This window comes from Dictyostelium discoideum (assembly GCF_000004695.1).
Source record: "Dictyostelium discoideum AX4 chromosome 3 chromosome, whole genome shotgun sequence".
NCBI classification, from domain to species: domain Eukaryota; phylum Evosea; class Eumycetozoa; order Dictyosteliales; family Dictyosteliaceae; genus Dictyostelium; species Dictyostelium discoideum.
The window spans coordinates 5,762,431-5,787,430 of record NC_007089.4 but is presented as its reverse complement, the minus strand read 5'-3'; the positions used below and the strand labels follow the sequence as shown (position 1 = coordinate 5,787,430).

The window sequence follows — 25,000 nt, the reverse complement described above, 5'->3', positions numbered from 1 at the left end:
AATAGTCTCTGATTGCATATCTTGTGGTGATATCATCAATGGTACAATTACGAATAAACAAAAGCTAATAGCATATAATGTATTTGCAATTGCACCAGATTCATTAAACTCTAGAATATCTACGATTCTAATCTTCCATGATACAAATACACCAACCAATAGTAGTGCTGCGAAATATGCTAAAATCGTATACAATGTTGATGCACCAGAACTATTCATTTTACAAACTTTCATATACTCATATTTACCTAACGAATCAATATTCATTGCATCGATTTGTTTTAAATCACCAACACTTGTTAGTATTGCCATTAATATGATATTAATTACTAAACAAGCACCAACCCATGGGAATAATTGATAATTTGTAATTTTAATTGATTTCAATTCTGGATTATCAAAAATTAACCAAATTCTAAAATTCTTTACAACCAAACTACCAATTAATGTTGAAAAACCAAGTGTAACTAACCAAAGTCTAGCATTACATGAATGAGTACTCATTGGACCAACCCAAACAATTATACCAATATAAACAATTATACCACCGGCTAATATAAAATTTAAGAAAATTGGACTTGCTGATCTCATTGATGGAGTTTTACTATATTTAATAATACCAATCATCATTAAAATTGTAATTCCAATTAAAATACCAGTTGTAATTGAAAAACCATTTTGGATTGATTGTGAAAATTCAACCTATTTTAATTTAAAAAAAATAATAAAATTTTAAAATTAATATATAAATAAAATAAATAATTTTTTTTTTTTTTTTTTTTTTTAAATATAATATTTACTTCAACTAATGATATATTATAAATACCTAAATAAGTCATACCAGGAAATGGTGGATTAATTTTTAAAAATGTTGAATGATCAATACAAATTAAATTATTAACAGTTGGTGAAGTTGATAAATTTAAATTATTTTTTTTAGTATATTCTGGCAAATATTCATTACAATAATATGGATGAGTAAATCTTGAATTTGATTTTAAAAAGGTAATTTGTTGATTCATTCTATTGATTGTATCAGTGCTAACACCATAACTATATTCTATATTGAAAAAGTTTTTACTTTCATCAAGATTGAAATCACCATAGCCATTGGTATTATTGGTAATACCAGCTTTGACACTCATAGCAATTGGTAAGAATAGTTTAGTCCAATTGTAGGCATAACTGTATAGAATCTTTTCACCATAGATCAGTTTTTGTGGGAAACCATTGGTACCAATCGTACGATACCCTTTGGACATAATTGTGATACCACTTGAGAAATCATCCAATGTATTACCAATGACATCACAACCTCTCTCCAATAGATCGTTGGTGGCTCTTTCGGAAGCGTCTGGATTTAAGAATGCACCTACGTTGTAGTAGAAAAATTGGATTTTTGGATTAACTTGTTTTGCTCCAAGCCAGAATGCATACACCCAAGCATCATTCACCTTTGGGGCGCCCGGTGAAAGGAAGCCGATTTTATTGGTTTTTGTATGCAAACCGGCAAAGTAACCACTCATGTAGTTGCATGAGGCAAAGTTATAGTTGAATTGGATTAGATTGGCTGTTGAGGAACCACTTCCTCTGATTAAGAATTGGGTTTTCACAGTTGGATGTTTTAAATATTTATCGGCAAAATATTTACATGCGACAGTATGACCTTGGCTAGAACATATAACGAAATCGATATCTTCATTTTGTAGGATTGGTTCAACTAAGGCTTTGGTATCATTCTCTCCATCTACTACTATTAATCTTGAATCTTCAATTTGTAAATTCTTTGAAACTCCAATTCTACCTTGATTCATCATATTATTAAATCCCATATCATTTACATTGGCTGATAATAACATTATCATTCTAAATTGTTTTCCATCTCCATCAAGACAATTTATTTTATTTATACATATTAAAATTAAAATTAAAATTTTTAAAATATTTTTCATTTTATTTTATTTTTTTAATTTTTTTTTTTTTGATTAAAAAAAATCACCCCCTTTACGAATTTTGTGTATGTTCAAAATTTTATTTTTTTATTTTTTTTTTGTTTAGGGTTTTTTATTTTAATTTGTCTATTTTTATTATTTTTGTTTTTGTTATTTTTTTATTTTTTATTATTTTTTTTATTTATTATTATTATTTTTAATTTTTATTAGTATTAATTTATCTCTTTTTTATTTAAAAAAAATGTTTGTTATGAAAAAAAAAAAAAAAAAAAAAAAAAAAAAAAAAAAAAAAAAAAAAAAAAAAAAAAAAAAAAAAAAAAAAAAAAAATTATTGCTACCAAGAAGGTGATTATATCAATTTGTCAAAATAAAAAAAAAATAAAAAAAAAAAAAATAAAATAAAATAAAATAAAAATAAAATAAAAAAAAAACTAAACAAATTCAAAATCACCAGATATTTTCAAAAAAAAAAAAAAAATGGTATGAATGATTGACAAAAAAAAAAAAGCAAAAAAAAAAAAAAACGATGATATCTCGTTTGATTTCGTTTATTTATAACAAAATTCGTTGAACGTGTGGTTTTTATGATTTGTTTTTTTTTTTTTTTTTTTTCTTACTTGTTATATTTATTTTTGTTTTTTGAAAATCTTTTTAATTTTTATTTTTTTAACATACACATATTTATATTTTAATACAACAATAAAAAAAAAAAAAAAAAAAAAAAAAAAAAAAAACAGAGAGAATATTAAAAAAAAACATCTTCAGATTTTAAAATTATATTATTATAATTTTTTTTTTTTTTCAAAAAATAAAAAGTTAATGCTTTAAAAAAATCCATTTGATGAAAAAAAAAAAAAATTTTTTTTTTATAGCAAAAACGAACTATTGGTCAAAAAGCGAGTGCACTATGGGAAGTGAATGTGCATTTTGCAAATTTTCCATTTTTTTTTGGTTTCATTTTACCCATTAAAAAAGATTTAATACACGGAGAAACGAAATCTAAATAAAAAAAAAAATAAAAAAAAATAAAAAAAAATAAAAAAAAAAAAAATAAAATAAATAAATAAATAAAGATTTTTATTAATGATTTATTTTAAAAGAATTATTTTTTTTATTTAATTTTTAATTTTTTTTTTTTTTTTTGGTTGTAAAATATCTAAAAAAAAAAAAAAAAAAAGATAAAAAAATCAAAGAGAAATTAATATTTAATATTAAAATCAAAAAATTGATAATAGGAGCATTAATGGTTGATGATAAGGGGTAAAACTATTATTTTATATAAATAGAAATTTAAAAAACTAATAACCCAAAAATTAATTTTTGGTAAAGTTTTAAATTTTACCACATGCAATGTTAGACGTTGTTATTCAATATTAAATTATTTAAAGATATATATCATCAATTATTTTTTATTATTTTTTTTATTTTTTTTTAACTGACAAGGTAATTGCCTTGTTGTTTTTTTTTATATTTTTATTTTTATTTTTTTTTTTATTTTTATTTTTTCATTCATTTATTTTTTCATTCATTTATTTTTTTTTTTTTTTTTCAAAACAAAAAAAAAATCATTTTTTTTTATAAATACCTAAAATTATTGTAAGAAAAAAATGGGAAATTTAATATTTAAACTAACAAATTGTAAAATTGGTAAAAAAATATTAATGATTGGAATTGATGATAGTGGTAAAACTACAATGTTATATAAAATGAAAACTAATAAAATTCAAAAAACCATACCAACAATTGGGTTTAATTATGAAGATATTGAATTAAATGGTGCAACTTTTACTATATTCGATGTTAAAGGTGGTTGTTCAATAAATAATAATTTATGGAAATATTATTATAAAGAAATATCGGCAATAATATTTGTAGTTAATTGTTTAGATAGAGAAAAAATTGATGAAGTTAAATTTGAAATTTTAAAACTATTAAATGATCAAATTGATTTAAAACAAATTCCAATTTTAATTTATTTAAATAAGTATGATAAAGAATTTTTGTTTAAGGAAGATCAAAGACACACTTATTATGAACTTAATCGTGATAATCCTATAACAATTTCAGAATTGGAAATACTATTAGAATTATCAAATGACGATAATAAATACAATAAAAAATGGCATATTGAATATTCAAGTAGTGCAACAGGATTAGGTATAAATAAAGGAATTGAATGGTTAATTGAAAATTGTTATTAGTTTCAACTAAAAATTAAAATAATAAAATTTTATTTATTTTTAATATTGATTTGGTATTGATAAATAGAGGCACTCCTAAAACCTAAAAAAAAAAAAAAAAAAAAAAAAAAAAACAGATTTAAATTTATAAAATCTGTTTTTTTTTAATATTTTTATCATTTTACTTTTTTTTAATTTTATCATTTTTTATTCTTTTTTTTTGGAAATAAGATAAAATGATTAAACAAAAATTTCAGATAACACATCATTTTATTATTTTTTCGAAATCGAGTTTGCAGAGTATTACTTTAGAGGATATTATCATATTTTTATTTTTTATGGCATATGAATATTCTAAAAATACAATATGATTGGGTGTAAATAACCCAATCGAATGGTTTATTGAATATCAATATGAATTTTTTTAAAGACCGGCCAAAAATTAGGTGAACTTTAAAATTTTCATAAATAGTTCTCAATGACACCTTAGAAAAGTGTATCACCTTAGCAAAGTGTATCACTCAAATAGTTTTTAATGACACTTTAGCAAAGTGTATCACCCAAATAATTATTAATGACACCTTAGCAAAGTGTATCACTCAAATAATTTTCAATGACACCTTAGCAAAGTGTATCACCCATTTGGTTTTCGATACACCTTAACAAAGTGTATTACCCATTTGGTTTTCAAAGACACCTTAGCAAAGTGTATCACCCATTTGGTTTTCAATGACACCTTAACAAAGTGTATTATCCATTTGGTTTTCGATGACACCTTAAGAAAGTTATTATCCATTTGGTTTTCAATGACACCTTAACAAAGTGTATTACCCATTTGGTTTTCGATGACACTTTTTTTTTTGGATTTGATAACGCAATTATTAGTTGCTTCTCCTTGAGATGCTAGATCTCATTTTATTTGTAGTTTTTTACAGGGTCTCTAAAAGAGGGGTTAGTTTGCATTTTTATTTTTTTTTTTTTTTTTTTTTTAGGTTCAAATTTTGAATTGTATTATTACTTTTGATTAAAACATCTTTTTTGTCAAAACTTTTTTCTAAATCTTTTTTTATTTTATCATCAGTTTCATGATTGATTTTGATGACATATTTGAATTGTTTTTTTTATTTGAGTTTTATCCACAATTTCACTTATTTTTTGTAGGCATTTGTGTTGCTTAATATTTGTGGTGTTGATTGTAATTTTCATCTTATTTTCTTTCTATTTTTTTATTTTACTTTAAAAAGTTAAAAATCTGGAAATTTTCTGATTAAATTGGTTCCCAGTTTTTTTTTTTTTTTTTTTTTTTTTTTTTAAGTCTTTTTATATGAAAAATGAAACAATCAAAAAAGAGATTGTTGTTGTTGTTTTTGATTATCTTTTTCTTTTTTCAAAACAAAACAAATAATAAATTACAATAAAGTAAAAATATGGCTTTTTAAAATAGTTTATTTATTTATTTATTTGTTTTTTAAGTCTTTTTATATGAAAAATGAAATAATCAAAAAAAGAGATTTTTTTTTTTTGAATTGGATAACGCAATTATTATTTGCTTCTCCTTGAGATAGTCAAAAAAAGAGATTGTTGTTGTTTTGTTTCGATAACTCCTTAGCAAAGTGTATAACCCATTTGGTTTTCAATGACACCTTAGCAAAGTGGTTAATGCGGCGCCCTGCTAAGGCGTTCTCTTCGGAGGCGCAGGTTCGAACCCTGCAGGTGTCGAATTTTTAGTGCATTAAAACCTGTATCACAGGTTCGATTCCTGTTGAATTAAATCAATTTATGATAATTCAACATCAATCGAACAAAAATTATTTGATTTTTTTTTTTAAAATTCCTAAAATTAGACACTCCAGTTACTCATCTCAAGTCATCTTATATAAAAAAATTACAACTGTAAAGTACAATAATAATAAAGTAATTATATAATTAAATATGTTAGTAATCCAAAAATAGATAATAAGAATGTTTTATTTAGATTGGAAGTGAAAAACGAAAAATTGTTTATATTTTTTATTTTTTTTTATTTTCAGTTTTCATAAAACTGAAATTCGTAAAGTAACAATGAACTTTACATTTATTTATCATTTTTATTAATGATCTGGACATCCCTTTACACATCTTTCTTCTATCTCTCTGCAAGCTTTTCCGTTGGTTCCAAAGGCGCAAAGTTTATAATAATTTGGATCAGCAAAAGCACACTTGGAGACACAGTTATATTTATCTGCATTTACTGCATTTAAATTTGAAAGTAATGAGAATATCACTAAAATAGCTATTAAAAATTTTAACATGATTATTTGAATTTTTTAGTTCTATATCTTTTTTTAAAAAAACTATATTAATATATAAATATATTTTTTTTTTTTAAAAAGTTTTTCTTTTATATATTTATTTATTTTTTACCTTTTTAAATTATATTCCTATTTTTTAAAAGTAAAATAAATAAAAAAATACCAGCAGGAGCACACAATTTATATTTTTTTTTTTTTAGGTAATTTAATTTTTTTGGTAATTTAATTTTTTTTTTTTTGGTAATTTAATTTTTTCGTTGTTATTTAATTTTATTTTGACCGCACAGCGAGATATCGTGAAAATCAAATACAAAACATTTGATTTTTCGGATTTACTGGGTATTACCCCAATTTAATAATAAAATAAATAAAAAATATCTCTCCCACACACTAAATATTATTAACTTTTAGTATTTTTAAGATTTTATTTTAAATCTTAAAATAAAAAATTAATAATAAAAATATACCACTAAACCATAATCCCTTAGTAGGGTTTGTATTGGCCCAGTTGGCACTAATAGCCTGGAATATTTAATCTTAGTAATAATTTAAACTTTTGGTTAGAAAATATGAGTATTGTTAGTGTCTTTGAAAAAACCAGAATGTATGTAATTTTTTATATTCATTATTTTTTTTATTTTTTTAAAATTTAAAAAAATAAATCACTTTACTAATTATTTTTTTAAATTTTTTTAATTACATTTTATTTCAATATAGGTAAAAAATTATTAGTCAGCCACAGTTTCTTAAAAAAAAAAAAAAAAAAGAAAAAAAAAATAATAAAAATTATTTATTAAAAAATTAGTCTTTTTATTTTTATTTTTGATTTTGACTATAAATATAAAAAAAATGAGAATATATTTAACGAGATTATATATATATATATATATAATGAAATTTCATGAATAAAGGTTGAAATTGAAATTTCAATTTTAGATTTTTAAAAACCTGGTGCAGGTCGTTAAAAATACCTAAAAATAATGTAGTTTGCTACAACATAAAAAAAAAAAAAAATTTTAATTTTATAAAATATAATAATCCAAAGAATGTTTTTTTATTTTTTTAATTATTATTACTATTATTTATTTTTAAAAAAACATGCTAAAGAAACTGAAATTGATAAAGATTTTATCAACATTTTTGTAAATAAAGTTGATTTTTGAATATTTGGTTGGATATTTGTTGTATTATCATAATAGAAAGCTTCTAAATCTCCATTATTCTTTATAAAGATATCAATAGAGTTAAAACTATTATCAATTGGATGTAAAAATATTATATTTATAGAATTTGGTGGATTTGATGTGATTTCAAAAATTTTAACATCATTATTATTATCAATAATATTATGATGATCATCACTTTTAGAGATATTTAAATTTTGAAAACAACTTTTAAATAAAATATTAAATACAATTTGTTGTCTTAATAATTGAATTGTTGGATAAACTTGACTTGGATGATAAATTGGTATTCTTGAAATTTCAATTCCTAATTCAAATTCACCTGTATAATAATATCTTTGTTTCATACCATAAACTTCACAATCAAAACTATTATCAACATTCACCGAAATATTTGAATCATTTGATGATGATGATGATGATGATGATGATATTAAAAGATTTTGAATTGAATATTTCTTTATTAATTCATTAATATTTTCAATAATATTACTATCACCATTTTCATTCATTGATTCATCAACTGAATTTAATTTCTTTTGTTGCTGTTGTTGTTGTTGTTGTTGTTGTTGTTGAGATGGCTGTTGTTGGGATGGCTGTTGTGATGATCTATGAATTTTTGATAAATTTAAAATTTTTGATAATTGTTGATTTGTAATTAAAATTGGTTTATTTAATTTACAAACCAATCTAACTGGTGAAAATATTGAATCACTTTCCAACATTGATGAAAGTGGTTCACAATCTAAACAATCTTTCTCATTAAATTCAATTGATGTTAATTGTGTTGATATTGATTGTTGTTGTTGTTGTTCTGAATAATCTGTTTGAGCTGATGGTTGAGTATGTTGTTGTTTTTGTAATAAAGTTTTTAAAGATAATCTTGAATATTCAGATTGATCAATTAATGAACCATTATTTGTAACTGCTGATGATTCCATTTCAATCATTATTGAATAAGGTTCATTCATCTTTGATATCTTTTCAATATATGATTGAAAATATTTAATTAAAACTCCACAACAATCTAATTTAATTTCACCAAATCCTTTATTCATTTCAATTTCTTTATTATCAATATATTTTATACTTTTTTTTATAAAATTTTATTAATTAAAATTTATTATTTATTATTTATTATTCATTATTTATTTATTCATTGATTGATTGTAATTAAGTTTAAAAAAAAAAAAAAAAACTTACTTTGAATTAATTGAAATATTTAAAAAATCAGATTGTAAAATTGAAAATGCTTTTTGTAAATCAAAATGTTTATACTTTCTAAATAGTAAATCTAAATCACAAATTCTTTGTACTTTTTTAATGAATTCTTTCATATCTGTTTTCAATGAATTGGTTAATTCATCATTAAATTGTTGTTCAGCTGGTTCAACTTCACCAGTAGTTGTTAAAATATGTACAAGTTTAACTTCTTTAATTTCACCATTATGATAAATATCAATCTAAATATAATATATATAAATTTATAAAATTTAATAAATTGGAGTTGGTGGTGGTGATGTTGGTAGTGGTGGTAGTGATGGTGGAAGTGGTGGTGGTGGAAAGTATAAAAAAACTTACATCTAATAAAAAAGTTGAAGAAGAAATATTACAACTAACATATGAATCTGAATTATAATCAATTTCAGTATTACTTTTTAATAAACCTAATAAATCATCCAATACAGAGAATGTTGAATATTTATTATTTAATTCATTTGTCATTTCTTGTAATTTACCTGCTAATAAACCTAATTTTCTTTTAACTTCAACTGTTTTTGAAATATTTTTTGATAAATCTTCAACTAATGGTTGTGGTTGTTGTTGTTGTTGTTTATTTTTTTGTTTTTGTTGTTGTTGTTGTTCTTTTTGTTGATTTAAATAAATTTTACCAAGTAATGAACAATCAAATAAAGTTTTTGAAACTAAATTACCACGTTGTTGTGATTGGTTATAAAGTTTTTGAGTATTAAAAAATTTAATTGAATCTCTTTCTGTGCTATCCCATTGTCTATATTGTTGGCATGTGAATTTAATAGTTTGTAATTGTAATTCTATTGAATTATATAATTCATCTATATTATTCTCACCATATAAATGAAATTTATTTAATTTAAATATCTCTTGATCATTTATAATATTTGTATTAGATGTAACTGAATTTGTATTTTTTTGATTTTGTTGTTGTTGTTGTTGTTGTTGTGATGGTTTAATTGAGCCAATACTATTAAATAATAAATTATATAAATTATTACAACTTTCTAATGTGGTTTGTAATGTCAATTGTTTGTGGTGATCCATTTCCTATTATATCCAATCTTCAAATCAAATGGATGGGGGAAAAATGAAAAAAAAATAAAATAAAAAAAAAAATTAAAAAAAAAAAATTAAAAAAAATGAAAATTAACAAAAAATTAAAAAAAAAAATGTTTTGTTAGTGTGGTGTGATGCAGGATATTTTTTTTTTTTTTTATTTTTTATTTATTTTTTATTTTTTTTTTTTATTCTAGGGGTTATTTTTTTTTTTTTATAAAATTTTTGAAATTTCAATTTTTTTTTTTTTTTTTTTTCTAATAAAAGTTTTGTTGTGAAATAAAGTAAAAAAAAAAAAAAGAAATTTAAATAAATTTAAATTTTGATTTTTAAAAAAATTAACCAAATTTAAAAAAAAAAAAAAACTTTTTTTTTCCCTTAATGTAAAATAGTACTAAAAATAATTAAAATAAAAATAAAAATAAAATTAAAAATATAAAATATAAAAAAAAAAACAGCTATACAAAAAAAAATTATAAAATGCATAAATCAATATCATAAAATAATATATTTACAACGCAAATAACAGTAGATAATAATCATAATGACCATGATGAATCAAATTATTCAATACCGAAATCATCACCATCTTCATCACCACCTGGGAGTAATATAGCAGGGTCATCATCACCTTCTTCAAATAGATATGGTAATAATTTTAATATAAATAATAATAATGACAATAATAATTATAATGTAAATTCACCAACACCATCAACAACAACAACATCATCATCGTCAATACCAAATAGTAGAGAAATATTTTTTAGAGTTAAAGATAGAGTTAAAAAAGCATATTTTAAAGGTATTTCTGTTGAAGATTTAAAATTTTTATTTTTACAAAAGTTTCCAGAATTTCCAAAAGATGTTGATATTCAATTCCTTATAATTGATAAAGGTACAAATAAAGAACAACAAGTTATTGATGTTAATGATATAAAAGAACATCAAGAATTATTAATTAGACATGAGTATAGTAAGTTGTAGGAGAGAGAGAGAGAGAGAGAGAAAAAAAAGAAAAAAAAAAAAAAAAAAAAAAAAAAGATTATTAATTAATTTTTTTTTTTTTTTTTATATTTTTAAAAAGATGAAGATACAAAAAAAAGATCACAAGGTTATACAGGATTAGATAAAGAAAAGATAGTTTTAGTAATGGTTGGATTACCAGCAAGAGGTAAAACATATGTTGCAAGAAAGATATGTAGAATGTTAAATTGGATGTTAGTACCAGCCAAGGTGTTTAATGTTGGAGAATATAGAAGATTAAGAATTGGTGCAGGACAACCACATGACTTCTTTGATCCACATAATCCAGAGGGTATAAAGGCGAGATTGCATATGGCAGTTGCGGCATTGGACGACATGATATCATGGTTGCATAACGGTGGTAGGGTTGGTATTTACGATGCGACCAACTCCACCAACGAGAGAAGACAATTAGTAGAGAAAAGATGCACTCGTGAAAAGATGACTGTGGTTTATGTAGAATCAATTTGTAATGATGCATCAGTGATCGAACATAACATTAAGGAGACCAAACTATTGTCACCCGATTACCAGGGTGTGGATCCCTCCAAGGCCGTGCAAGACTTTCGTGATAGAATCAATCATTATCTAAAAGTGTATGAGACTGTGGAGGGCGAGAAAACTCGCTACATAAAGCTATTCGATGTTGGCAAGAAGATCGAGGTGAATAACATCACCGGGTACATACCAAGCAGGGTGGTGTTCTTCCTCATGAACCTCCAACCTCCACCCCCGTCCCATCTGGTTGACCCGTCAGGGCGAGAGCGAGTTCAACGCCCAAAATCGTATTGGTGGCGACAGCGACCTCACTGAACGTGGCGATAACTACGCCCACCAATTGGCCGTTTGGATTAGTGAATGGTGTTCAAAAGTCCGTGCTGACGGCTACGATGGTGAAGTTGTGGTATGGACCTCAAGTTTGAAACGTGCAATTCGTACAGCTCAATATATCTCTCAACCAAAGGTTGTAATGAGAGCATTGGATGAAATTGATGCTGGTGTTTGCGATGGTATGACCTATGAAGAAATTCAAGAGAAAATGCCAGATGAAAGGGCTGCTCGTGATTCTGATAAACTTCAATATCGTTATCCAAGAGGTGAAAGTTATGAAGATGTAATTCAACGTCTTGAACCTCTATTATTAGAATTGGAAAGAACTAAATCACCAGTCCTAATCGTTTCTCATCAAGCCACTCTTCGTTGTCTCTATTCTTATCTCAAAGGTAGAGTTAAAGAAGAATGCCCCTTCATTAATATTCCATTACATACTTTAATTCAATTATCACCAAAAGCATATGGTTGTGAAGAAACTACTTTTAAATTAGCAAATTAAAAAAAAAAAAAAAAAAATTACATATACATAATTTGTATATTATCATATTATCATATTATTATTACTATTATTACTATTACCACTATTATAATATCTTTTTTTTAAAAAAAATAAAAAAAATTTTAAAATAAATATATATGTATTATTGTTTTTCTTTATATAATTTCATTTTTATTATTATTATTATTTTTGTTGTTTTATAATTTTTACATTTTCATCATGAGTATCAATTAATTCTTTAACTTGATCCAAACTATTATATAATGAAAAGAAACCATGATAACTCATTGATGCAACAGCAACAGTTCCTAATGCCAATGGTAATATTTTTTTATTTTTAAATCCACTTGCTATAGTTGTTCCTGATAAAATTGCTGATACACCACCTGCTAAAATTGTTCCAAATTTCTCCTCACCACGATCAATTAAATGACTATTTATTTTATTATTTTTTATTTCATATTGATTAGTAAAAAAAAAAAAAAATTTTAATTTATTTATTTTATTTTATCTATTATTTATTTATTTACCCAGAAAAAACAATTAAACCAGATGATAATAATGAAAATTTTGCTAATTTTGATTTTTTTTTTAAATTATAATAAATTGCAGCTGCGCCAAATATACCACCAGCTAAATATGTTGGTCTAGATGATAGTCGTAAATCTTTTAAACTATTTTCATTTTCAATTCTATCTTCTTTAATTTTTTCAATTTTTTTTTTTAATCTTTCAACTTTTTCTGTATCTGTTTCATTATTATTATTATTATTATTATTTTGTGCCATTTTTTTTTTTTTTTTTTTTTTTTTAATTTACAAGTTTACATAAAAAAAAAAAAAAAAAAAAAAAAAAAAAAAAAAAAAAAAAAAATTAAAATCAAAAAAGTTGGATAAAAATTATTTTTTTTTTTATTTTTTTTTTTTGATTAAAACGAAAATTAAAAAAAAAAAAAAAAATAAAAAAATAAAAAAATGATTAAAATTTGTAATAATAATAATAGATTAATAATTAAAGATGTTTTTAAAAATATAATTACCTCTTTTAATATAAATATATATTCAGTTAATAATAATAATTATAATAATAATAAAAAACGTTTTTATGGTAAATCAAGAAATATATTTGATGACGATGATGATGAAGAGGAATATGGAGAAACAATAGAAAATATTCAAGCCAAAAGAGATCATGAATATAGAATGAGAAATAATCAACCATTTAAAGGAAAATATCATAGTTCAGTAGTTGAAGATCTTACAAAAAAAAAAATTTCAAAAAATTCTTATCGACCTGTGAAATTTACAGATGAAGATTGGGAAATAATGTAACATAATTATGATTATAATAATATTACTATTTTCCCACATTAGTATTAAAATTTAAATTTTAAAATAATAAATAATTATTATTATAATAGTTTAGACCAAGAATTAGAAAGTCACCAAAATAAAATGGAAAGAAATTTTTTAAATGAAGATATAACAGTTGAAGAAGAGTCAAGTATAAAACCAGTAATTTTAAAATCAAAGAATGAAGATATTATAGAGGATGATAAATTTTCATATAAAGATCTTACAGATGAAGGTTTTGAATTACTTTTAAAAGAAATATTTAAAAATAAACGTACTGGTGAATGTGATTTAGATGAAGAGGATTTAATTGAAATTAAAAAAATGTTAGTTGCTTCAACCTCACTAAATGTGGTATTAGATGCAATGGAATCTTCAAAAAATCCTAATAATTTAAATATAAATAGAAATAAAGATGAATAGTATTTAGAGCTTTTTATATGGAAAAAAAAAAAAAAAGTGTTTAGAAAAAAAATTAAAAATCATTTTACAATTTTTTGTTTATTTCCAAAAACGACAAAGACAGAATTTCATATGAAATTTTTTATTTTTTATTTTTTTTTTATTTTCACATTTTTTATTTTTATTTTTTTTTTTTTTATTTTTTATTTTTTTTTTTTAAATTTTTTTTTTTTTTGAAACGAAAAATATTGATCAAACCAATTTTTTGTATAACTTTTTTTTTTTTTCTAAATTATAATAATAATAACACAAATATTTTGTATTTTTTTTTTTTTTTTTAAATTCTATATTAGGTAGGTTTTTATTAAATTTTATTATTATTAATTATCATTTTATACCATAGTAGCAGTTTATTCAGAAAAACTCAAAATTCATACAGTATACTAATAGATTAATTATAAATAATAATAATACCTTAATTTATCAATATCATTATCAATATCACTATCAATATCATTATCAATATATTTATTAAAATTCATCAATTTTATAATAAAATTATATTTTATTATATATATATATATATAAAGAAATTCTTTGTACATATAAATATATAAATAAAAAATGATTGCAAGACAATTACAAAGTGCATATTCAGCATCATTAAGAATTTTTGGATTTAGACCAGAAGGTAGTCCAAATATGGGTTTAAAATATCTTAGAAAACCATTAATTGGTGATTATTTAACTCAATATTATTCAAAACCATTAATTTCAAGACATATGATTGGTAATACAGATGATAAAGCACTCACAAAGGTAGAAACTCGTGAAAGAGATCAACAAAGAGGTAAACCAGAAATTAAGAAAGGTCAAGGTAAACAAGCTATGAAGAAAAAGAAATAAACAATTTCAAAACAATATATAATATTATAATTTAAATAAAAAAAAAAAAAAAAAAAAAAAAAAAAAAATAATAAAAAGAAAAATTTTAAAAAAAAAAAAAAAAAAAAAAAAATACATATATATATACTTAATATAATTTTAAAGAAACCTACTACCCACTTTCGAAATACTATACATGGAATTATTAGATAATAATGTTTGTGGGTTTTGTTTATTGTATTGTTTATTTTTTACTTTTTTTTATTAATTAATTTTATTATAATATTTTAATTTATTTTTCAATTAATTTTTAAAAAATTTTTTATTTATTATTTATTAATATTATTATTATTATTATTATTTATTTTTTTTTTTGTTTATTTTATTGTTACTAATTATTTTGTTTTAATATTTTTAAAATTTCTATTTTTCCAATTAAAATTTAAATAAGTTTGAAAAAATGATTATTAAATGTTTACTACCAACAGATAAAATATTAGAATTTGATATGAATGGACAAATTGATCCAACTATTTATATTTTAAAAAGTTTTATATATGAAAAAGAAAAAATACCAATAGATATGCAAATTGTAAGTGTTTAAATTATTAGTTTTTTTTTTTAAAAAGATTTTAATTTTATTTTATTTAAAATTAAAAGATTTTAATTTTATTTTATTTAAAATTATATAGATCGAATTAAATAATAAAAAATTGTCTCAAAAACATGATAAATTTAAATTAAAAAAATTCAAAGTTATAGAGTCAACAAATATTAGAATTTTATATGATTTGGGTGGGTCTTGTTGTGAATGTGATTTATGTGGTTTTGGTGGTGGTGAATGCGTATGTCAAATTTTATAGTTTTTAAAAAGTTAATTTTAGTAGAATCAAAAAAAAAAAAAAAAAAAAAAAAAAAGGTTTTAAAAAAAAAAAAATAATAAATAAAGTGTTTAAAAAAAGAATTAATAATAAAAATTATGTAAAGTATTTTTTACTTTAAGATTTTTTTCGGTGTAGATCTTATGATACTACCTTATTTTTAAATTTTTAAGTATGTGTTAAATTAATAAAAACTTTTTTTTTTTTTTTTTAAACCCTCTGAAAATTTGGATAAAAAAAAAAAAAAAAAAAAAAGAATAGAAACTAAATAGTTTATACATGTTATAATCTACAATAACAAGATCTTCAAATAATTATAAAAAAGATAAATATAAAAACAAAATTTTGAAAATCTTAGATCTAAAATTTTTTATTTTTTTAATTTTTTTTTTTAATTTTTTATTTTTAATTTTTTTTTTTTTTTATTTTTTTTTTTTTTAAAAATTTGAACGGGTCTCTTTTTTTTCCTTTTTTAGAATTAATGGGAGGACCGGGTCAATTTTTCTTTTAATAATTTTGATCCTATAAATACTTTTTTATTTTTTTATTTTTTTTTTTAATTCTTCTATTCACTTAAATCATTTTGAAATAATAGTAATAATAATAAATAATTTTTTAATTATTTAAAATCTCTAAATAGCTTTCACCTACATAAAATAAAATTTAAAAATAAAAAAATAAAAAAAATGAAAGTTCATTGTCAATTTCCAAGTACAAAAGAGATTATCCAATTTGAAGGTTTGGATCCAAAAGAAACCACCATTAATGATTTAAAAAATATAATTTATTATAAAACTGGTACACCTGTTTCAAATCAAGTAATTGAATTTGATACAAAAAGATTATCAAATAGATATGATAATAAAAAATTATCAAAATTACATTTAGCAGAAAACTCAAGTGTAATTATTATTCTTAAAATATATATATATGTATATATATATATTTTTTTTTTTTTTTTTTTTTTAATATTAATTTTAAAATTTATACTAATATTTAAATATTAGTTAAGAATGGTTTATTCATTAGAAGGAGGTGGTGGTGTAGCAAGTGGTTGCTCATGCCAAATTCTATAAAAAAAGTCTATAAAAATAAAACCTATTTAACTATATATATAAAAAATAAATAAAAATTACATAATTTTTTATTTCGTATTGAAATTAAAGTTATTCCTAAAATTATACAATTTATTATTATTTTATTTTTGTCTTTTTAATTTTTTGTGTTTCATCTATTTTTTTTTTTTTTTATTTTTTTTTCTCAGTTACTTTAAATTATTCATAAAATAATATTTCCATTTTCACTTTTTTTATTTTTTTTAAAATTTAAACATTAATGAAAATAAAATAAAATAATGGATAGTTTTTTTTTTATTCTCATAAAACCAGTTTCCTTTTCTTAATTTATTATATTTTTTAGAATTTACTTGAATTGTTAGGAAAAATAAAAAAAACTAAAATTAAAATTGCAATGGTAATGTTTCATTTTTTAATAGTTTTGTTAAAAAAAAAAAATAATTAAAAAAAAAAAAAAAAAACCAATTAATTTAAACAGAATGGTTTACACATCTAAATTTTTTTTTAATAAAATACTATAAATGACAATATAGATTATTTTTTATTTATAATTTAGGGAACAGGTCAAAAAATGGTTTTTTTTAAAAATATAAAAAAAAAAAAAAAAAATATAAATTAAAATAAAAATACAAATATTTTTTTTTAAAAAAACAAAAAATTTGTTACATACTTATAAAAAAATATTAGATAAAGAATAATAAATTTAAACAAATAAAAAAATGAAAGTTAATTGCCATTTACCAAATAATGAAAATCAAACCGTAGAGTTTGATTTAAATCCAGAAAAAACATCAATCCATGACCTCAAGAGCCTAATTTTTGATAAAACCGGAACTCCAATTCATAACCAAATTGTATTATATTTTATTAAATATTAAAAATAATTTTAATCAATAATTATACTAATTAAAATTTTTTTTTCTTTTTTTTTTTTTTTTTTTTTTAGATTGAAATGGACAAAAAGAAATTAACAACAAAGTATGACAAAAAGAAATTATCAAACTTTAAAGTTTCTGAAAATTCCGATATTAGAATGATGTATGACCTTGAAGGTGGTTGTGGAGGAGGTTGCGACATATGTGTATGTTTAATTTAAAAAAAAAAAAAAAAAAAAAAAAAAAAAAAAAAATTCTAATACAATTCAAAAATCTATTTTTATCTTAGGGGTTAGGTGGGGGATGTCATTGTGTTGTCCAATAATTTTGAAAATATCAGCGGGTTGTGCAAAATAAATATCTTATAAACTAAATAAATTTCATTCCATTTTCAAAAAAGAAATTTTTTTTTTTAAATTAAACAATATTTTTTATTTTCATTTTTATTTATTTTTTTTTTTTTTTATTCTTTAAAAGTATAAAAAAGCTTTTTTTTTATTTTTTTTTTTTTTTTAATTTTATTTTTTTTTTAATTTTTTTAATTTTTTTTTTTAATTAAGAAAATATCTAATTTTTTTTTTTTCTATTTTAGAATATAGATCATATCAAAGGAAACATAATTTAAAAAACCTCCAAATAGGGGAAAAGGACTTTTTTATTTTAAAATAAAAAAATAAAAAAAATAAAAAAAATAAAAAAATAAAAATAAAAAATAATTGAAAAATGAATTAAAACTAAAAATTAAAAAAAAAAAAAACATTTTATTTTAATAATTGAATAAAAAATTATTTAAAGTAAAATAAATAGATAATAAAAATGAAAGTTAATTGCCAACTACCAAATATTGAAGAGAATATATTAGAATTGGATATTGATAATAATAATTCAATTAGTGATATAAAGTCAAAAATTTATAACCTTCATGGAATTCCAATTGAACACCAAATTGTAATTTTTTATTTTAAATAATAATAATAATAATAATAATAATAATAATAATAATAATAATAATAATAATAATAATAATAATAATAATAATAGTAATAATAGTAAAAGAATTAAAAATAAATATCAATTACTAATATTATAAAACTTTTATTACAGATTGAAATAGATAGTAAAAAATTACCAACAAGATTCGATAAAAAGAAACTATCAAATTTCAAAATAACAGATTCCCCAAACATTAGAGTCCTCTATGACCTTAATGGTGGTTGTGGCGCTGGTTGTGATTGCTGTGGTTTAGGTGGAGGTTGTCATTGTACAATTTTATAATTGGACTACTGACAAAAAAAAAAAAAAAAAAAAAAAAAAAAAAAAAAAAAAAAAAAAAAAAAAAAAAAAAAATAATAATAATAATAAAATAAAATAAATTAAAGATTTAAATAAACAATAATCTGTTTTCTTTATTCTATAAATAAATAAATAAATAAATTTTTTAAATAAGTTAAACAATAATCTGTTTTCTTTATTCTCTAAATAATTAAATAAATTTTTTTATTTTTTTTATTTCCATATTTAAATAAAATAAAAAAAAAAAAAAAAAAAAAAAGAATAATATCGCAGCCTTTTTTTTTAATGTTTAAGCCTAAAAATAATATGTTTCCCAAAAAAACTGTAAATAAAAAAAAAATTTCATGAAAAAAAAAAACAAAATCATCTCAGAAAAAAAAAAAAAAAAAACATAAAAATGTTTGATTTTGGATCAAAATATTTTTTTACTTCCAAGGATGAAGAAGAAGAACTTGATTCTGGGAATCTTCCTGCCTTGCAACAAAAATTAATAATATTGCGATTTTTTATACGAAAACATCAACAAAACATATTGGACCTTTCTTTAGAACAACAACAATCCGCTCTACAACCTTCTCAACAACCTTCTCAGCAACCTGCTGAACAACAACCTGCTCAACTACAGCCTGCTCTGCAACTGCTCAACAAACACAAGATAGTCAGCTGACTAGTGAAGAATGGGATAAATTAAGAAACTCTTCAAGAAATAGACAAAAAGAGAAAGAGGAATCCAGTCAACAAGAGAAACTTATTTTAAATGGTCTAGAATTAGAGAAGATTGAGGATATTTATCGTCGTAGAAAATTAAGATTCAAGAAGAAATCGAAGCCATTCCACGTCCAAGATCTAATGTGTCTGTCTATTTTCACTATATTAATATTAATGGCGAAGAGGAGAAAAGACTGAATCCTGATGTACCACTTTCATTTTGGATACCTGATGATATTATTCTTGATGATGAAGAAATTCCAAAGGTAAATATAGTAGATTATATTTTAGAACCTGAAATTATAAATAACACCACAACCACCACAACAAATCAAGAAATTGATAAAAATAAAAATGAAGAAAAAGAAAAAGAAAAAGAAAAAGACGATTCATTTGTAATTTTTTGTATTGATGTTAGTGGTAGTATGGGTTTATCAAGTAATGTTAGAGGTGGTATTTCTTTACCTTCATCAAATAGATTTCAAGATTATTATATTTTATGAAAAAAAAAAAGTAATAGGACTTGAAAACAAAAAAAAAAAAAAAAAAAAAAAAAAAAAAAAATGTTATAGTGCTTAGATTAATCTTTCCTTTCTCTAAGATTAGAAATCTACTCAAATGAACTTTAAACAATAATAAAAGGGTTACTAATTCTATTAAAATTTTAAAGAAAAACTTATACCAAAGCTTAACAAATATTATCTAAACACTTTTATTTAATAATTAATCATATATTAAATAAAAATCTAAATATTTAAATAACTATAATGAAATAATAAAAAAAGTAATAATAAAAAGTAATAATAAAAAATTACAACCAACAAAATAATTTTTTTCTATTTATTAAATCAAAAAAAAAAAAAAATAAAAAAATAAAAAAATAAAAAAGGACAATTAACAAATTTTAAAAATATACATTTAATTTATTTATTTTATTATATTTTATTTTATATTATTTTATTTTAAATTAATCAAAAAAAAAGAAAAAAAAAAATTAAATTTACTTTTTGTTTTTCTTTCGTCCATGTAATTCCAAAACCACAAAATCAATTTTGGTTAAATAAAAAAAAAAAAAAAAAAAAAAAAAAAAAAAAAATTTCCAATAAATTCCAATTCAAATAATAAATACAACAACAATTTTTAATTCTTTTTTTAAAAAATTTAATAAAAATTAATAATTCGACTTTTCCTTAAAAAACATTGCATTTTCTTTTAAAATATACAAATTATAATTCTTTCCAAAATGCACAAACATGTGAAGGATCTATTCTTTTAATTTTTTTTTATTTTTTTTTTTTTTTATATTTTATTTTTTTTTTTTATTAATTTTTAATTTTTATTTCCTTTATAGATCTTTAAAAAAAAAAATTATTTATTTTATTTTTTTAAAAAAAAAAAATATTTAAAGTCAATAAATTAGAAATTAAAATAAATAATTTTAAAGAAAAAAAAAAAAATATAAATTAAATAAATAAAAAGCTATACAAATAATAAAAAAAAAAAAAATGAAGGTTCATTGTAAATTAGCAAGTAATGAAACACTTGACTTTGATGTTGATGATAAAAATACATCTTTAGAGGATTTAAAAGAAATGATACATGATAGAACTGGAACTGACACACACCTTATTAATGTATGTAAAAAATTAACCTATTTTTTTTAAGATATTAAAAGTAAATTAATATTAATATATTAATTTTTTTTTTTTTTTTTAGATTGAATTGGAAAATAAAAAATTACCTTGTAGATATGATAAAAAATCATTATATAAACTTCATATTGAAGAATCCTCAAATATTAGAGTTATATATTCTATGGCTGGTGGTTGTGTAAGTAGTAAAAATTAAAGTAAAATATAAAAAAAAAAAAATAAACTTGGAAATACTGACAAAAAAAAAAAAATAATAATAAAATTGTAGGATTGCCTCGGTTGTGGTTGTGATATATGTGTAAGTTTTAAAAATTTTTAATTATTTCCCAAAAAAAAAAAAAAAAAAAAGTTAATACTAATTTATTAATATTATAAATAGGGTTGTGGTGGAAATTGTAGATGTTCGATTATGTAGGAAATCAATAAATAAAAAAAAATAAAAAAAAAGATATTAAATTAAAATTTTAAAGTGTTTCCAAAAATATATATTCGTCTTTTTAATAAATGCATATGTGTTATTTTAATTAAAAAAATTAAAATTTTTTTTTTTTTTTTTTTTTTTTATTTTTAAATTTTTAAATTTTTAATTTTCTTTTTTTTTTTTTGTTTTTTTTATTTTTTCCTTTTCTTTTTTTATTTTTTTATGTTTATTTATTATTATTATTAATTGTATTTTATAAATGAAATGAAAAGAGATAATAAAATGGATAGAAAGTATGATATTAAATTGTTTTATATAATTTAAAATAACATATTTAAAAATACATTACACTAACATTTTTACTCTTTTTTTTTATAGTGTAAAGAATAGAAATATATTAGGTTTTGAAGAAGAAGAAAACTTTAAAAATAGTTTAAATAATTATGACAGAGGTGGTAATGACCAAAAAATAAACTCAGAACAATTATTTTTACAACAAAATGATCAAACCATTGAAGCAATGAATCAAAAAGCAAATATTTTAAAAAGAGTATGCTTTACAAAATAGTTTTTCAATATTACACTTTAAAGGAAATTAGTTTAACACTTTAATAACTTTTGAAAATAATAATAATAATAAAATAATAATAATTATAATAGGTAGTTTTAGATATTGAATCACAAGTTCAAGAAAGTAATTCACTTTTAGATAATTTAAACGCAGATATGTCAGGTGCACAAGCATTACTTTCAGGTACAATGAAAAAATTAACAGATTTATCAAAAACAGCAACAAGTAGTCATATGATGTATTTAATTTTCTTTGTAGTCTTCATTTTCTTTTTAATTTATTTAATTATATCTTTTACAAGTTCCAAGTAAATAAATTGGCTTATATAAAAGAAAAAAAAAAAACAGAATTAAAAAATAGAATTAAAGAATTAAAAAAAGAAAATATATGTACTTAACAAAAAAAAAATAAATAAATAAATAAATGAAAGCGATATTTGTATAATAAAACAATGATTATTAAAAAAAGTAATTTTATTTATTCATTTCATAGTCATTATCACTACTATTAAAACTATAATTATTTTCAATCTGTTCTTTTTCTTGTTGATATTTTTCTTCTTGTTCTTCTTCTTCTTGCTCCTCCTCCTCTGTACCATATTGATTTCTATAATTTAAAACTTCAATAACGGTATCAATATATTCAATAGCTAAAGAACAAAATAAAGGAGTTGTACCAAATTCGTAATGTGATGATTTATGATAAAATAATAAAAATTCGGTTTTATATTGTAAAATTTGTTTATCAGTGTTGGCATTATTTCTTTTTAATAAATAGTCAAATTTAATTTGTTCTAATGAATCAACCTTTGAACTAAAATATGGTATTGATAAAAATGTAACCTCTTTTTCTTCTTGATTTTCATTTTCATTTTCTTTTTCTATTTGATTTTCTTTTTGTTTTGTTTGTTGACCTTGATGTAACTTTGATTCTAATAATTTCGAATCCCTCCAAAAGAATCTAAATTCAGTATCACAATCATATAATATATAACCTTTCCAAGATAGGATATCTAAAATGTAAAAGGTATTTTCAGTATCTTGAAATATGCAATCTAATATACAATGCTGATTTTGGGGTGGACATGATTCTCTTGATTCTTCACTACCAAATGGTAATAAACTTTTAAATCTCTTTAAAACTTGACCATTCTCTGCTGATCTAACTATTGTCCAATCATTCTGTGAGATTACTAAACAACGATATCCAAGTGGTACAGGTACACAATACCATTCTCTCTCTAAAGTAATTGGTATATGTACCATACCCTCTGCTAACATTAAATGATTTGAATATAATAAATCTTGTTTAGTTGATTTATTTTGTTGTTTTTTTTTATTAATTTCTTTAAATTTATCTTTTTTATTATTATTATTATTATTATTATTATTTTTACTATTATTATTATTACTATTATCATAAATATTTTCATCTTCATTCATTGAAACATCATCATTATTATTAATATTATTATTACTATTAGTAGTAGTATTAGTATTTGTATTAATTTCAATTGAAGTATCATTTGTTGGTAATGTAATTAATTGTCTAACATGTGATAATAAGCTTCTTCTCTTTTCTTTTTGTCTATCTAAAAAGTATTGAATTCTCTTTTCATGTTGATTTGAATTTATTGATTTATATTGTTTTAATCTTGTATTTTCTTCTTTTTTAAAATTAGAATCCGGATCAACTATAAATGATGTATTTGAAAATACATTTGATAATATGTCATCATCTTCATCATTGGTTTGTTGTTGTTGTTTTTGTTGTTGTATTTGTTGATTCATTCAAGAATAATAAATAAAAACAACGAAAAAATTAATTTTTGGTTTTTGAAAATTTTACAAACACAAAAAAAAAAAAAAAAAAGATAAAAAATAAAAAATAAAAAATAAAAATAAAAAAATAAAATAAATAAAAATAAAATAAAAAAAATTTAAACATAGAAAATATCCTTTTTAAATTAAAAATCCTTATTACCAAAACAATAATTTTAAGAGAATTATTTTGCCACCAACAATTAATTAGAAATAAACACAACAACCAAATTTGCAAAAATACATTTTTTTTTTTTTTTTTTTTTTTTTTTTTTTTTTTTTTTTTTTTATTTTATTATAATCTAATGAGCTATCAAATATTCTCAATACAGTATTATAAAAAATATAAATAATAATAAATTACAAAAACACTGCAATCAAAAAAATAAAAAAAAATAAAAAAAATAAAAAAAATAAAAAATAAAAAAAATAAAAAAATAATAAACTACCACCAAAAGTTTTGAGGGAAGCAATGTAAAAGTTTATGGTTAATAGTCTTTTTTTTTTTTTTTTATTTAAAATTTCCAATAATAATAATAATAATAATAATAATAATAATAATAAAAATAAAAATAATAATATTAATAATATTAATAATAATAATTTAACTCCTAATTTGACATTTTTTTTTTTTTTTTTTTTTTTTATTATTTTTTTTTATTATTTTTTATTTTCTTATTGTTTTTCTTTTTCTTTTTCTTTTATTCTAATAAAAATTCGTTATTTGCTGTTGTTTAAATTTATTTCTTTCTGCTGATCCAACCTAAGAGAGCTAAAAGGAGAACA

The 25,000-nt window shown here is 20.4% G+C and overlaps 17 protein-coding genes and 1 non-coding gene across 18 annotated transcripts in view; 12 read left to right on the top strand and 6 right to left on the bottom strand.

The window, feature by feature from the left end:
• Positions 1–1,952, bottom strand: part of grlH (G-protein-coupled receptor family 3 protein 8) — a gene marked incomplete at both ends in the record, with an annotated part of 2,393 nt that extends 441 nt beyond the window's left edge. The window contains 2 exons of the mRNA XM_634969.1: positions 1–702; positions 801–1,952. The exon at positions 1–702 is cut by the window's left edge and continues 441 nt beyond it. Of these exons, the coding sequence (XP_640061.1) occupies positions 1–702; positions 801–1,952 (1,854 nt within the window). The remainder of the gene's footprint in view (positions 703–800) is intronic.
• Positions 1,953–3,559: 1,607 nt separating this feature from the next.
• Positions 3,560–4,153, top strand: arrA (ADP-ribosylation factor-related; the record flags this gene model as incomplete). The annotated part of the gene is made up of 1 exon (XM_634968.1): positions 3,560–4,153. One exon carries the CDS (start codon positions 3,560–3,562, stop codon positions 4,151–4,153), a length of 594 nt encoding a protein of 197 aa, XP_640060.1.
• Positions 4,154–5,770: 1,617 nt separating this feature from the next.
• On the top strand, positions 5,771–5,851 carry tRNA-Ser-GCU-6. The gene has a single exon. It is a non-coding gene; the product is annotated as a tRNA-Ser (tRNA).
• A 371-nt stretch (positions 5,852–6,222) lies between these two features.
• DDB_G0282455 (hypothetical protein) lies at positions 6,223–6,423 on the bottom strand (the record flags this gene model as incomplete). Its single annotated transcript, XM_634967.1, has 1 exon — positions 6,223–6,423. One exon carries the CDS (start codon positions 6,421–6,423, stop codon positions 6,223–6,225), a length of 201 nt encoding a protein of 66 aa, XP_640059.1.
• A 1,078-nt stretch (positions 6,424–7,501) lies between these two features.
• Positions 7,502–9,908, bottom strand: med1 (hypothetical protein; the record flags this gene model as incomplete). Its single annotated transcript, XM_634966.1, has 3 exons — positions 7,502–8,696; positions 8,811–9,070; positions 9,189–9,908. The coding sequence occupies 3 exons, from the start codon at positions 9,906–9,908 to the stop codon at positions 7,502–7,504; spliced, it is 2,175 nt and encodes a 724-aa protein (XP_640058.1).
• Positions 9,909–10,033: 125 nt separating this feature from the next.
• DDB_G0282759 (hypothetical protein) lies at positions 10,034–12,279 on the top strand (the record flags this gene model as incomplete). The annotated part of the gene is made up of 4 exons (XM_634965.1): positions 10,034–10,040; positions 10,450–10,896; positions 11,008–11,542; positions 11,802–12,279. 4 exons carry the CDS (start codon positions 10,034–10,036, stop codon positions 12,277–12,279), a joined length of 1,467 nt encoding a protein of 488 aa, XP_640057.1.
• Positions 12,280–12,462: 183 nt separating this feature from the next.
• On the bottom strand, positions 12,463–13,066 carry DDB_G0282451 (hypothetical protein; the record flags this gene model as incomplete). The annotated part of the gene is made up of 2 exons (XM_634964.1): positions 12,463–12,712; positions 12,810–13,066. The coding sequence occupies 2 exons, from the start codon at positions 13,064–13,066 to the stop codon at positions 12,463–12,465; spliced, it is 507 nt and encodes a 168-aa protein (XP_640056.1).
• A 186-nt stretch (positions 13,067–13,252) lies between these two features.
• Positions 13,253–14,053, top strand: DDB_G0282449 (hypothetical protein; the record flags this gene model as incomplete). The annotated part of the gene is made up of 2 exons (XM_634963.1): positions 13,253–13,605; positions 13,699–14,053. The coding sequence occupies 2 exons, from the start codon at positions 13,253–13,255 to the stop codon at positions 14,051–14,053; spliced, it is 708 nt and encodes a 235-aa protein (XP_640055.1).
• A 603-nt stretch (positions 14,054–14,656) lies between these two features.
• On the top strand, positions 14,657–14,938 carry DDB_G0282447 (hypothetical protein; the record flags this gene model as incomplete). The annotated part of the gene is made up of 1 exon (XM_634962.1): positions 14,657–14,938. One exon carries the CDS (start codon positions 14,657–14,659, stop codon positions 14,936–14,938), a length of 282 nt encoding a protein of 93 aa, XP_640054.1.
• Positions 14,939–15,377: 439 nt separating this feature from the next.
• On the top strand, positions 15,378–15,780 carry DDB_G0282445 (hypothetical protein; the record flags this gene model as incomplete). The annotated part of the gene is made up of 2 exons (XM_634961.1): positions 15,378–15,509; positions 15,610–15,780. 2 exons carry the CDS (start codon positions 15,378–15,380, stop codon positions 15,778–15,780), a joined length of 303 nt encoding a protein of 100 aa, XP_640053.1.
• Positions 15,781–16,484: 704 nt separating this feature from the next.
• Positions 16,485–16,874, top strand: DDB_G0282443 (hypothetical protein; the record flags this gene model as incomplete). The annotated part of the gene is made up of 2 exons (XM_634960.1): positions 16,485–16,730; positions 16,806–16,874. 2 exons carry the CDS (start codon positions 16,485–16,487, stop codon positions 16,872–16,874), a joined length of 315 nt encoding a protein of 104 aa, XP_640052.1.
• A 719-nt stretch (positions 16,875–17,593) lies between these two features.
• DDB_G0282441 (hypothetical protein) lies at positions 17,594–18,265 on the top strand (the record flags this gene model as incomplete). Its single annotated transcript, XM_634959.1, has 3 exons — positions 17,594–17,728; positions 17,821–17,955; positions 18,227–18,265. The coding sequence occupies 3 exons, from the start codon at positions 17,594–17,596 to the stop codon at positions 18,263–18,265; spliced, it is 309 nt and encodes a 102-aa protein (XP_640051.1).
• A 300-nt stretch (positions 18,266–18,565) lies between these two features.
• Positions 18,566–19,024, top strand: DDB_G0282439 (hypothetical protein; the record flags this gene model as incomplete). The annotated part of the gene is made up of 2 exons (XM_634958.1): positions 18,566–18,697; positions 18,854–19,024. 2 exons carry the CDS (start codon positions 18,566–18,568, stop codon positions 19,022–19,024), a joined length of 303 nt encoding a protein of 100 aa, XP_640050.1.
• A 415-nt stretch (positions 19,025–19,439) lies between these two features.
• DDB_G0282437 (hypothetical protein) lies at positions 19,440–20,253 on the top strand (the record flags this gene model as incomplete). The annotated part of the gene is made up of 2 exons (XM_634957.1): positions 19,440–19,700; positions 19,843–20,253. The coding sequence occupies 2 exons, from the start codon at positions 19,440–19,442 to the stop codon at positions 20,251–20,253; spliced, it is 672 nt and encodes a 223-aa protein (XP_640049.1).
• Positions 20,254–21,255: 1,002 nt separating this feature from the next.
• On the top strand, positions 21,256–21,817 carry DDB_G0282435 (hypothetical protein; the record flags this gene model as incomplete). Its single annotated transcript, XM_634956.1, has 4 exons — positions 21,256–21,384; positions 21,467–21,580; positions 21,671–21,700; positions 21,782–21,817. The coding sequence occupies 4 exons, from the start codon at positions 21,256–21,258 to the stop codon at positions 21,815–21,817; spliced, it is 309 nt and encodes a 102-aa protein (XP_640048.1).
• Positions 21,818–22,087: 270 nt separating this feature from the next.
• On the top strand, positions 22,088–22,791 carry DDB_G0282433 (hypothetical protein; the record flags this gene model as incomplete). The annotated part of the gene is made up of 4 exons (XM_634955.1): positions 22,088–22,116; positions 22,202–22,373; positions 22,484–22,648; positions 22,696–22,791. The coding sequence occupies 4 exons, from the start codon at positions 22,088–22,090 to the stop codon at positions 22,789–22,791; spliced, it is 462 nt and encodes a 153-aa protein (XP_640047.1).
• A 76-nt stretch (positions 22,792–22,867) lies between these two features.
• Positions 22,868–24,184, bottom strand: DDB_G0282431 (hypothetical protein; the record flags this gene model as incomplete). The annotated part of the gene is made up of 1 exon (XM_634954.1): positions 22,868–24,184. The coding sequence occupies one exon, from the start codon at positions 24,182–24,184 to the stop codon at positions 22,868–22,870; it is 1,317 nt and encodes a 438-aa protein (XP_640046.1).
• Positions 24,185–24,954: 770 nt separating this feature from the next.
• DDB_G0282757 (hypothetical protein) overlaps positions 24,955–25,000 on the bottom strand; it is a gene marked incomplete at both ends in the record, with an annotated part of 165 nt that continues 119 nt past the window's right edge. Inside the window, one exon of the mRNA XM_634953.1 lies at positions 24,955–25,000. This exon is cut by the window's right edge and continues 119 nt beyond it. Coding sequence (XP_640045.1) covers positions 24,955–25,000 — 46 coding nt within the window.